General features: G+C 36.1%; 2 protein-coding genes across 4 annotated transcripts in view; both read left to right on the top strand.

Moving 5' to 3' along the window:
• LOC107875561 (60S ribosomal protein L35) overlaps positions 1-6,997 on the top strand; it is an 11,699-nt gene extending 4,702 nt beyond the window's left edge. Inside the window, exons 4-5 of one of the 2 annotated variants that reach the window (XR_001675843.2) lie at positions 6,001-6,111; positions 6,804-6,832. Coding sequence is in view for 1 of the 2 variants with exons in the window: in XM_016722319.2 (XP_016577805.1) it covers positions 6,804-6,878 (75 nt within the window). In the remaining variant the exon portion in view is untranslated. Of the gene's footprint in view, positions 1-6,000; positions 6,112-6,803 lie in introns of both variants that reach the window. The other variant, XM_016722319.2, reaches the window with a different exon arrangement.
• A 1,965-nt stretch (positions 6,998-8,962) lies between these two features.
• The window catches only part of LOC107875563 (dihydrofolate synthetase), a 32,298-nt gene continuing 27,607 nt past the window's right edge, over positions 8,963-13,653 (top strand). Inside the window, exon 1 of one of the 2 annotated variants that reach the window (XM_016722322.2) lies at positions 8,963-9,398. In XM_016722322.2, the coding sequence (XP_016577808.1) occupies positions 9,123-9,398 (276 nt within the window). In that variant the 5' untranslated portion in view covers positions 8,963-9,122. The remainder of the gene's footprint in view (positions 9,399-13,653) is intronic. The other variant, XM_016722321.2, reaches the window with a different exon arrangement.

The raw sequence follows: 13,653 nt of genomic DNA, 5'->3' as shown, positions 1-13,653 counted from the left end.
TGACTAACAACAACAAGGGATAAACAACATTATAATAAGAAGAACAACACTAGGATAACAACAATCCAACGTTATAAGATTACAAGACACAACAAGAACCAACGGGTTCACTAGACAACACAAACTAAGACATGAAATGTAAAGATAGAAAGTGACACATACACTATTATAAGATTAGGAACCCAAAGATATATTAAATCTAAGGTCCCCTAGGACTTACAATAGCAACACCACACCCTTACGAAGACACAAGATCGGAATCCACCTCTCAAGCACCAACGTTTTCAAGCAATACACATTCACAAGTGATTTCACACTTGTTCATATCCTAGTTTCGGCCTAGGGAGGCGCTCTGATACAAGAAAGACAAGGCAATCACGAAATGACTCAAAACAGTCACGAAACACACTCCAAATCAGTTCACAATCTTAAGAATCCGAGGACCAAGATGGAGACCACTCTCGGATTCGCTATCAACAAGAAGAGTACAAGATACAATGGTGTATATAACACCAAAAACAGCTACAAAACGTGAGGAACAAGATGAATAACAATAAAGCAAGTTTCAGATTCACTAAAGGACCCAAAACAGTCCACTACACAAGATAACAACAATAAAAGTAAAGGGATAGTTAGATAGACTTAATGAAGGTATAATCTTATATAATCTTAAGAACCCAAGAGCATATTCCACTCTTGGACCCTTAACACTAAACACAACGTTCACCTATCTCTTACGAAGACACAAGGTCGGAATCCACCTCCCAAGCATCACGTTTCCAAGCCATGAGATCAACAAGAGTGATTCCACACTCTCTATGCCTAATTTCGGTTTTGGTGCCTCAATGAGAGAGGACTTGTGTTTCAAGACTTACAACATCATGAATAATCTAAGTCTAAAAGCCCTACAATGTTCTATTTATACCAGGTTACAAATAAAATACAAAATATCCAAAATGCCCTTTTAAGAGCTAGGCTCCCTTCAAGTGTATTTAGGGGCTACCTTGTTGTGTTCCAAGGCTCCTCTTTACAGTCCAAGTGTGAGATTAGGGTCGGTTTGGTGTGTTTTAAGTCCTTCACTCGCACACTCCAAAGCTCCGGGTTCATTACATTCTCTCATGCGTCCATCTTCGTGGTCGTACTTGTATCATCCTCCCCTCCTTAAAAAGGATTCGACCTCGAATCCATGCCTTGCAAAATCAAAGAGAGACAAACAAGCACACTTCCTCATGGCATGAGGGTTAGGATTAGCAAAATAAACAATAATGGTATGCACTCAAAACACTCAAAACAGCCTACACCAAAAAAAGAAACCGAGGACCCTTTGAGTTCAAGTCTCGGCCAACAACAAGTCTCGACATGCCAAGGTGGTTCATATTTGACATATAACCAAGAGTCTTTAGTGTTAAACATTATGAAGCCATCGACAAATTCACCAAGGACTTGGCTATGATAAGCACCCAAAAAAAACGCACCTAAGCCGAGAGTAAATCTTCCTCACCCTAAGATGGCATCGGGATCAAATGAGAAGAGTGGCCATAGACACGGGTCTAAACAACACACCCGTTTCCCGTAGTCTTTACCACAACCACACGGCCTACTCTCTACATTGGCGTACATATCATCATAAATAAAGAGAGAGTAGAGAAAGGTGGCATTCAATTCTACTTCTACTATGGTGTCCTCGGAAAAGCCACACAAAGTAGAAAAAGAAGTAATTTCCAAGACCACACATTCGTTACCCTTAAGATTACTCTCATTTTCCAAGAAGAGATTTCTATCTTTAGGAGGAATGTTGTCACACCATAGTGGGTTAGCATATAGGCTATAGCTTCCAAGGCAAGCTATACCATCATTTTCACCACTAGGCCTATTAGGAGTGTTTAAACTACCTTCAAACAAGACATTATACCTAAAGAGTGAATGATCTAACCTGCGGGCAGATTTGGAACTTTCACTCTCTAAGGAATCATTATCAAGTTTCAAAGATATGTCAAGCACACGATTAACCCTATGAGCCAAGCAAACATTAGAATCTTTACAACAACATAGGCTCACGGGGTCACTCTTTTTTTCTTGACCAACATTTTCAAATTCTTCACTCACTTGACACTCATTAATCATATCACACATATTCTCAAGTGATGTAGTTTTGATTGATAAGACGCGGGGGGTGTGAATGATAAATTAGAGGTGTGGAGACGGAGCCTTGAGTCTAAAAGGTTCAGGTTGAGCAGGAGCAAGATAGAATATTTAGAATGCAAGTTTAATACCGTGAGGCAGGAAGACGAGGTGGTAGTAAGGTTGGATTCTCAGACGGTGTGTAAGAGGGATCGTTTCAAGTATCTGAGGTCCATGATTCATTATTCAGGGGAATGGTGAGATTGACGAGGATGTCTCCCATCGTATTGGAGCGAGATGGATGAAGTGGAAGGTCGCCTCGGGGGTATTGTGTGATAGGAAGGTGCCGCCCAAGTTTAAAGGCAAATTCTACAGGGTGGCAGTCCGGCCGACCATGTTGTACGGAGCGGAATGTTGGCCAGTCAAGAACTCTCACATTCAAAAATTGAAGGTGGCGGAAATGCGGATGTTCCGTTGGATGTGTGGGCTTAATAGGGGTGATAGAGTTCGAAACGACTATTCGGGAAAAGGTTGGAGTGGCTTCGGTGGAGGACAAGATGCGGGAAGTCCGATTGAGATGGTTCGGGCATGTGATGAGGAGGGGCACGGATGCCCCAGTTCGTAGGTGTGAGAAGCTTGGTTTGGATGGTTCCAGGCGGGGTAGGGGTAGGCCGAAGAAAAACTGGAGAGAGGTGATCAGGCGGGACATGGAGCAGTTACAACTCACCGAGGACATGACCCTAAATAGGAAGATCTGGAGGGCGCGGATTAGGATAGAAGGCTAGTGCCAGTTTGAGTCGTTGGGGTAGGACATTACTTGGTAGATCTATTATTCTTGCTAGGACACTTTGTTGTATGCTTTATTACGAATGTGTTTACTATTCTTTGTTTATTATCCCTTGTGGGTGGCATATTTGTCTTGACATCTTGTTCCATGCTTTATTAAGTATTTGTCTATTATTCCTTGTCTTGAGCCGGGGGTCTATCGGAAACAGTTTTTCTACTTCTCTTGAAGTAGTGGTATGGACTGTGTACATCTTACCCCCCCAGACCCCACTATGTGGGAATACAATGGGTTTGTTGTTGTTAATGTACTTTCATTCAACACAATAGCTTCAACACTAGGTGGACACAAATCGATCTTACTAGAAGAGTCGATTCGGACATCTATAGGATCAACTAGTGTATCCACTCGCACAACATGCACATCATCCACTAGTGGTAAGGAATCAATATACTCGTACGTAGGTAAGCTACTACTCACACTCAACGGCTTATTAGTCACACGTTCATCATCCACATGTACCAAAGTGTAAGAGATAGCTATTTTACCTTGACGTTCATGAGTACGTTCGTCTTTACCTTGGTGTGAAAGTCCTTCACAAGTTTGGGCAGCAACTTCCTTTAGGAAGCTCTCTCCACAAGGTGTTTGGACCTTAGATTTTGGATTTGTTGGGATAAGTGTGGATATCAATTGGCGTAGCCTTTCAACGTGCCATTTCATGTCTTCAATATTGTCGGTGATGCGGTCAAACGTGGCATCGAGATTGGTGGCAGCCATGGTACCTAAGAAAAGACAACAATGAACAACAAAACAAACAAACTTGTTAGCTCAAAAATGCCTCACCACACTCTCACTCTCGAATTTTACCTCACACTTGGTTTCACAAGTGTTGAAAGCCAGCTTGTACTTCGTGAGTGATTGAGGGAGGAGTCCACCTTGGTCCGGAATAGATTTTCGTTTGAGATGACTCAAAGAAAATTTGCTTACGGACTTGAACCAACAAGATACAACGAATTCACAAAAGAGAAAAAGCACAAAAAAAACGTAGACACGAACAACAGATTCAAGAACTAAGTGACAACGTAGTAGAAGTTTACTAGCCTGTTAATTAGTACTAGGATCAATTAAACGAAACTAAGAGACAACAAAATGAAACTAAGAAATCTAAAATTTGAGCTCGAAAATATTGCGTGAACAGTAGCAATGATGACGTGGTGGCCACGTATTGGTAAAATTAATACCAATACGTGGCCACCACGTCATCATTGGTGGAAACTAAGAGACAACAAAATGAAACTAAGAAATATCAAATGTTCAAGTCTTGGTCAAAAATTAATTTGGATTGGTGGAATTTGTTTTAGGAGGAAAAATAAGTCTTTCTTTTTCAATTTTCAAGACTTGACTTTTTCTTATACTTCTTCTTAAACATGGGTCCTTAAATCATGAAAAAGTAGTTGAGAAGTGATATAAAGTCTTTTGGTGGTTGGGGGTCTTTCAAGACTAACAAGTACATGCACCTTTTTCCTTCACCTTTTAGGATCTAGCACTCACTTTATGTTCTAACAATATATGAAGGAAGGTGAAGAACTTCAAGAACAACAACAACCACACCAAGAACAATAACAACAATCTTCAAGAACAACAACAATTCCAACGGCCAACTCCAATCCGCAACAACAAACGGCCAAGTCTCTTTAGTGTTGTGTCTTTAGTTTTAACAAGAGATGAAGGTTGTGAAGAACTTCAAGAACACAAAAACATTCACCAAGAACTACAACAACAACAACTCCTTTCAACAACAACAACCACACACATGGCCAAGTCAAGTTTTTCAACAATAATGTCTACCACACGGTTTTACTTGTTCACGACAACAACAACAAAGCTCAAACTTAGATATGGACTCAAGTGTTAGTAAAGAACAAAGCTAACACTAGAAACATTCAAGACAAACAAAAATCTCAGCCAAGACACAACAAGAACTCAATTCTTGGTCAAGTACACAACACGGGCAGATTGCACTTTTTTTTTTTTTTTTTCAGCTTTTCAATAATTTTTTTCTTTTTGAATTTTCTGATCAAGCAAGCCCAAGAGTGATCTTGTAGGAACAAGATCTATCCATGCTTTGATACAAGAAAGATAAGGCACTCACGAAATGACTCAAAACAGTCCACAAAACACTCTCCAAATCATCCCACAATCTTAAGGATCCGAGGACCAAGATGGAGACTACTCTCGGATTCGCTATCAACATGAAGAGTACAAGATACAATGGTGTATATAACACCAAAAACAGCTACAAAACGTGAGGAACAAGATGAATAACAATAAAGCTAGTTTCAAATTCACTAAAGGACCCAAAACAGTCCACTACACGAGATAACAACAATAAAAGTAAAGGGATAGTTAGATAGACTTAATGAAGGTATAATCTTATATAATCTTAAGAACCCAAGAGCATATTCCACTCTTGGACCCTTAATACTACACACAACGTTCACCTATCTCTTACGAAGACACAGGGTCGGAATCCACCTCCCAAGCATCACGTTTCCAAGCCATGAGATCAACAAGAGTGATTCCACACTCTCTATGTCTAATTTCGGTTTTGGTGCCTCAAGGAGAGAGGACTTGTGTTTCAAGACTTACAACATCATGAATAATCTAAGTCTAAAAGCTCTACAATGTTCTATTTATACCAGGTTACAAATAAAATACAAAATGTCCAAAATGCCCTTTAAAGAGCTAGGCTCCCTTCAAGTGTATTTAGGGGCTATCTTGTTGTGTTCCAAGGCTCCTCTTTACACTCCAAGTGTGAGATTAGGGTCGGTTTGGTGTGTTTTAAGTCCTTCACTCGCACACTCCAAGCCCCGGGTTCATTACATTCTCACATGCGTCCATCTTCGTGGTCATACTTGTATCAGGGAGGGAGGAGGGTGGAAATATGGAAGGGGAAGGGGAGAAAGAGAGAAAATGAGAAGTGGAGTGGATATTTTCTTTTTTAGAATCATTTTTAAAACTTTGACCTTTTTTCCACTTTTTTATCTTATTTTAATGTGGCGAGTGAGGTGGATTTAATATGTCGTCCACTTCAGAGCAAGTGAGGAACACACATTCATTAGAGGCATTTAGAAGACTTACTTTGATCAAGTTGAGGTGCCTGGATGAGAATCAGTGGAGTAGTAGGGGCGAGATGTCAAAACAGTGTAAGTATGTTTGTTAGGCTATTCAGCCTTCTTTTTCTCATTCTCAAATTTTGTCATGTCTGGTGGATTTTGATTTTCATTCCTTGGCCATAAATTATTTTGATTATCTCGGTCAGCTACAAGAGGAACCTGCAGCTCATCCTAGTACGTCCTGTATCATTTTTCCTTTGTATGTCCTGCTCGCTTAAGCAGAACTATATGTTATCAGCTCTAAATATGTCATTTCAGGTATAGACCATGTGCTATGTTTGAGAGATATGGCTCTTCCATGTCCTGAATTTGTGAAACAAATCGCATCTCCCTTTGAATAGTAACTAATTTTACCTTCTTGATGTTGTTTTGGCCTTCTAATAGTGTATGTTCAGGTAATGACAACATGCTATATTTGAAGAAATGGCATTTCGGTGTCCCATCTCCTATGAATTCGTATAAATAAACTCTCCTTGAGGTTACCTATATTTCACTTGTAACATCTTTTTTTTCTTTGGCTTCCTGTTAGTGTATGTTCAGTTAAATAACACATGCTATATTGAAAAGAAATGGCTGTTCAGAGGAACTCATGATATCGTTCTTCCGGTTCCTATTATTACTGTGGCAATGTCCTTTTTCCTCTTGACTTGTGCTACTCTGCACTGCTGAGGCACTTGCCAATCTACTTTCAGTTAATAACATACCTGTGGTTTAATGTGCAGGCATCTTTGAGGACAGAAAGAGAGAAGAAGAAAGAAATGTACTTTCCACTTAGAAAGTATGCCATTAAAGTTTGAATTCATCCAACTTAGTTACTGTGGTATTAGCACTTCCCAAGCAGAACAATGGATCTATGTAAACTGATTTGTTTTACTTCATAAAACAGTGCGTTATGAAGCCTAAACTTTGTTTATTCTCTTTACCTGTTTAACTAAGGTTCCCTTTTTTGACCTAGAAGTAATGTCTATGCAATTTGTGCATTTATTCAGCCAAAATTTTCCACTTCCAGCTCATTGTCATGTAGCAGGTTGGATGAGTTAATGAGTTGGGTATCCGAAGTCCAACTATTTTCCTTTTCATTGAAATTGCAACGAAGGTTAAGTATAATGTAACATCTCATTAATGAAGAGTTGTGAAACAATTGGCTTTTTGAGTTGTTGAAAAACATTGGTCAAAAATAAACAATTGCTTCTAAAAGCCTATCATGTTTTTCTCATTTCGTTGTAGTGTATGAAATTCACACAGCCAACCAACCGCTCGTCAAAGTAGTATGGGGTTGATAGCTAGTTAGGATTATGCAGGCTTTAGTAATGCATGTATTAAGTTATGTAGGGATTAACTCTCATTTTCTATACCAATAACCTCATAATTTATAAATGCATTGTGGATTTCTAAATTGCAAACTAAACGTCGTATAAATTTTATATACATTATCAACTTATTTCTTTACTAGTTATCAAAGGTTGTATAAACGGGTTAATCTGTTTGCCTTCATATCATACAAGTTTTGTGACTCAAGGTAAGGCTAGTAAAATTGTAATAGTAAACTATATGATTTTAATTTCACTTGAAATAATAATGAAGATTATAAAATATATTTTAAAAAATTATTTAAAAAAAAAAGAAAAAACTATCTCATTTTCACAAGAAATATTTTAGAGCAATGAATTAAACAACTCAAACTTTATATTAATAAATAAAATTTTAACATCTAAGTTAATGCAATGCAAGCAAATGGTTAATATCTTATTAACTAGAATTAGTCCTTACTTTTATTTATAATTATATTAATGTATGAACTTAAGCCTTTTAAAAATATTATACTAAAATAACTACGGAAAGTGATGTGAATTGATTTGTATTTTTGCAAAAAATTAAAAAGTTTTAAAAATATTAATCAAATTCACAATTAATTTAATCAAAATTTCTTAATTATGTATGACTCTTTAAGTTGGTCAATGCTATAGATCCTTTATTTAACACTTACAGGGTGTTTGGTAAGATTATAATTTGATCAAAATGGCTTTTAAGCCATTTTTAGTGATTGGCAATTTTTATAATTGCTTAAAAAAATTAATTTTGACTTCTTTTTTTAAGCCTAAAGCAAGAAGCAACATTTCCCAGCTTTTTTTCAGGCTTATAAGCCATTAAAGTTGACAAATCAAATGACATTTGTGTCCCTTATATTTGTCTCCTATTCCAAGTTTACCTTCTTGTAGTCCTAATTCTCCATTATATTTCGTATTCGATAATGTTTTAATAGTGATATAATCGTTACTCAATCGAGTAATATATTTGTGACCAACTATTTATCTATTAGTGTAATTATAATGATTAATAACATATATATATATATATATATATATATATATATATATATTGTTTGATTCTTTAAAACAAGATAAAAGATTTTCTTTTAACATATATATATATTTCATATTTGTTGCAACTATATTTCATACACAAGTAAGAAATGATCGATATATACTTTAATTTATTTGTTGACGCTTCCTCTTGCAATTTTTATGCTGATAAATTGGAAAATATTTGACATGTAACAAATATATATGTTTTTGGCAATATATTTTTCATACACAAGTGATAAAATGAGTGACAAATATATAGTGAATCAACTTTACATATTGGTAACAACTTTAAGGGTATTTTAGACATTTTGAAAAAAAAAGTGCTTAACAACAGTTGTTTACCAAATACATCAATAATATTTTTTTTTCAGTTTCAATACTTTTATCACATAACTATTTATTTTTAAAATAAATTTCTACACTTTAAAAGTACCTTTAAAGAATTTTTTAAAAAGTACAAACTTTTTTTTCGCCTATCCGAACGGGTTCTTAAATGACGGTCTTCAATTTTCTTAGTAATTACAGAAAAGATACGTTTTTTTTTTTTTGAAAGGAAGAAAATGGAAAATGAGTATATTTTAGTGACCAAAACTAAAACTTGAACCAAACTGGAAGAACAAAATGACCTATTGAGAAGCAGCAATGGTTTCTGCTGTATAGTGTGATGCTAAAAAAATGAAAAATCTGAGCATTTTCTGTGGAATCACTCGTTCAATCCAGAGAAGTATGGCCTGCTCAGTTGCTGGACTTGTCCACAGTACTCGTCATTGCTTCTCCACTTTGCGAGAGGACCCAGAAATGGACCAACTGATGGAATTTTTGGAGAATCTGAAGAACTTCGAGAAGTCAGGGGTCCCCAAAGGCGCAGGAACAGATTCGGAAGATGGCTTTGATATAGGAAGAATGAGACGCTTGATGGGACTCTTGGGTAATCCCCAATCTATGTTTAAGGTCTCATTTCTTTCTCCATTATTTTGTATATTCAGTCCATTTGTAGTTTCAATAGACCCACCTGCTCCGCCCTTTTCTGGGATCCGTGAATAGCGGGAGCTTTACACTTTTGGATGATGGTTTGCCATACTGATATTGAAATCTATAATACAGTACTGTATCATTCACTGCTGCGTAGTAACATTTTTATTGTTTGGTTTGATGGGATGATGCTGTATCAATGTAAGTTTATGAAAACACCTTTAATTATTAGAAATGTTAAACTTATCAATAATTATTAATAAAATAATTTTCTTCCTAATCTGTCATAAATTATGTCATGTAAATATATTACGTTGTTAAATTCATGTAAATTTTAAGAAAATCAATACAAGAGTAGATCAAAATAAATGTAGTCGAATTCATTTTTTATAGTAACAAATTTCATTTCCTTTTGGTGTTTTGAAACGCGACCACCAAGAATGCATTTTTTGTGTATGCGCTGGGTCTGTTCGGTGTGAAATATAAAAAAATGTAGGAAAACAAATGTTTTCTTATTTATTTTCTTGTGTTTGTTACACAAATTGAAAAATATTTTCTAAAAGAATTTGTATATATTTAACACAAAATAACTAGAACGAATATGATAAGGGGGCTGGAATAAGAAAAAAATTATGAATTTTTTATAAAATAAATATTTGGGGGTGGGGTAATGAAGTGGGAGATGGAGGGTGAGGGGTAGGGTAAGAAAAAGGTTTTGAATTTTTTGAATTCTTTTTTTTGTGGGTGGGTTGCATGGGGGAGTGGTTGCAGGAGGTGATGGCGGGGTAAATTTTTTTTTTAACCTTTTAAAAAATAAAAAATTGGTTCGGGACCGGTAAGTGGTGGGGGAGGTTAGGATAAGAAAAAGTTTTGAAATTTTTTTAAAAAATAATTTTTTTTAAAAAAATTAGGGTGGGGGTTTTGTTAGGGTTGTTCAAAACCAAACCGTATCCAATAAGCCACCCGCAAAATTGACTTATTGGCTTATTGGTATTGACTTGTCGGATAAACGGTTTGTGAACGGATTGAAATTTTTTAATTAACGGCTTATTGGAGTGGGGATGAATTACACAATTTCCTTATTGGATAAACCGTTAACCCGTTAAGAATTACCATATATACTTATATATTTTAACCTAAATATATAATATACATATTAATTTATATTATTATAAAATAAAAATTCAAACCTAATGGATCTATATTCTAACCTAAAGGCCCATTCCTAAATCCTAATTAACCCTTATATAATATAAAAAATTAAACAGTAAAGTAACCAAAGCAAAGAAGCAATACAACAGTCAGCAAGGTTTGTTGACTTCAAACCCTTAATCCTAATTAGTGTTTTCTGTAAGGTGTTTGCATTCAAGTAGAAATTGTGGATGTCCGATAAATCGTTCGATAAACGCCCGATAATTATTTATCCGTTATCGAACCAACCGATATCTTATCTGTTGGCTAGTGGATTTGTATATTTTAAAACCGATAACCGTTAAGCCAAACCGTTAAGTGTAATGGTCCATCCGATCCGTCCGATAAGTAGCCATAGGTTTTGTAAGGGGTGGGGTCGGGGTCAGGGTACGGGGTGGGATAAGAAAGAAGTTTAAAAATTTCTAAAAAAGAAATTTAAAAAATAATTTCTTTTTGGGCGCGAGGGGAGTGGGGAAAGGTCGGGGTAGGAGGTGGAGTTAAATAATATAGGGTAAAGGGTAAAATAGGATTATATAATAAGGGCATAATTGAAACAAAAATAAGCAAATCATGGGATACCACCAAATCGGTGGTTACATAAAGTGAGAGTTTTCATGGTTATCAAACCATGATATTAAACCATACTATACCATACATTTTAAGAAGCAATCAAAACAAACATGATTCTCTTAGTAACCATACCATTCCATGGAAAACCACCATCCAAACAATGTGTTAGTGTACTGAGCTGCCCTTTGCAATTTGTACTTTGTGTTTGGTTTTGTAAATTACCACCAGATTACATAAATTTCGTTTCTGTGCAAATTTTGCATCACATTGTACACCCTCCATCCAAAATAAGTGTTTCCATAGCAAAAATCACATCCATTAAAAAATCAATAAAAACGATGCGTAGTTTACTAAACCAACTTGACCGTAATCAGAGTTCATTGTATCAAGAACTCAGTAATTGAGTAACGGAACTGAAGCAAAGGAGAAAATAAGGAAGAAGAAAGAGATTAGAGAGTTTCCATTATTGAACTCTTGGAGTGTACAATGTGTATCATCTCATATATATAGTGGAGAGATGATCATTCTAAAATCAACTACTCATAACTAATAATCTAACTCCTTTTAAAAAAAAACTGTTAAAACAACTAGTAACAAACTTTTTCGAAAAACAGTTAACATTGTTCATTACTGTGACAAACATAGTTTTCTGGTTTCTTTCCTTCATTTCAACACTCTCTCTCTAGCTAGGTAATCCCAAAGATGTTTAAGATGCCTAGCTTGGACAAAAGGTATTCATGTTGAACCTTGTTAAGACCTTTGGTAACGATGTCTGCCGGTTGCTCTTTGGTAGAAATGTAGTTGACTGACATTAATCCTTTGTTGACGTTCTCTAGTATGAAGTGACAGTCTATTTCAATGTGTGTGGTCCTTTCATGAGACTGAATTTCTTTTTTTGAAGAGGTACAACATGATGGACTGGATTATAAACAATCTGCATAGCAGACTTGCTATCAGTGTGAATTGCAGTAGGTGACTTGATGTCAATGCCAGGTTCCTTCATAAGTCCTTGTAACCAGATTAGTTCAGCAACTGTTTCAAGAATACTTCTGTATTCTGCTTCAGTTGAGCCTCTAGATATGGTGTTTTGCTTCTTAGACTTCCAGGGCACAATAGAATCTCCTAATTTCACAGAATAGACTTTCTTGAGTTTGGATATGATGCCCAATCAGCATCACAATATGTAGTAACTTCATTCTTGACTTGACTAGATAACAGTACTCCTAGTCCTGGTTCTTTTTTGATGTATCTAACAACTCTGATAGTTGCATCAATGTGGAATTTTTGTGGTTGTTGTAAGAACTGGCTGAGTGTCTGCACACAATAGGCAATATCTAGTCTGGTCATAGTGAGATCTAGAAGCTTCCCAATGAGTCTTTGATAGCCATGTTGATCTACCAAGGGATCATTAGGTGCAGTCTCATCTTTACAGATATTATCATCATACTCTTTAGTTGTAAACTTGATTGGTATCACGAGGTGTGCCAGCAGGTTTAGCTGCTCCAAGTCCTAATTCAGAGAGTAACTCCAATGCATATTTCCTTTGATGCATTAAGACACCTTTTTCTGATCTTATAAATTCTATTCCCAAAAATACTTCAATTCTCCAAGATCCTTTATCTTAAAGACCCGTTGTAGCTTCTCTTTAGTGTCTTCAATCAATTTCAGTGTATCTCCTGTAAAAGCATGTCATCCACATACACATTGTGAGAAAATATAAGAGAAAAATATTATTGAATTGTTGTAATCTGCTTCTGTGCTTTACTATGTGTTTGTGTGGTATCTCGTGTCTTGAGCCGGGGGTCTATCGGAAACAACCTTTCTACTTCATCAGAGGTAGAGGTATGGACTGCGTACATCTTACCCCCCCAGACCCCACTAGGTGGGAATACACTGGGTTTGTTGTTGTTGTTGTTGTTGTTGTAACTACATTATTACATTGAGACCCTATTTATAGACAATACATTCCAATCCTTTTCCTAATAGGACACTACATTATAATCCTTTTCCAAGTAGGATTTTATATGTTATTCCTATTCCTACTCATATTCTAATACTCCCCCTCAAGCTGGTGCATAGAAGACATATGTACCAAGCTTGTTATGGATGTAACTAATATGAGAATCGGTGAGGGACTTGGTGAAGATATCTGCAAGAAAACTGATAAGGACTGCTTTGAACGTTTGGGAGACCTCAATTTAAACGTAACAAACTGAAAAAGTGATCCGAAAAGTAGTAAATATTGTCGTAAAGTCGATGTGTCACTGGAAAATTGCTGAAAACTTGGTATAAAATATACGGGTCATCTCGAAATCAAGAGACGAGTAGATCTTGAACATGAAAGTCATCGAAAACTTAGTCGAAACATGCTCACATGCCGGATTATTAGATTTGATGGCTGAAAAGTGACTACAATCTGAGGAAAAAAAAGTATATGGGTAGGCTCAGAATGATGACACGACCCTGCTGAAAA

The sequence above is a fragment of the Capsicum annuum genome, chromosome 6 (assembly GCF_002878395.1).
Source record: "Capsicum annuum cultivar UCD-10X-F1 chromosome 6, UCD10Xv1.1, whole genome shotgun sequence".
NCBI lineage: Eukaryota > Viridiplantae > Streptophyta > Magnoliopsida > Solanales > Solanaceae > Capsicum > Capsicum annuum.
Note: the sequence above shows the minus strand (reverse complement) of the source record. Positions and strands in the feature narration are given on the sequence as shown.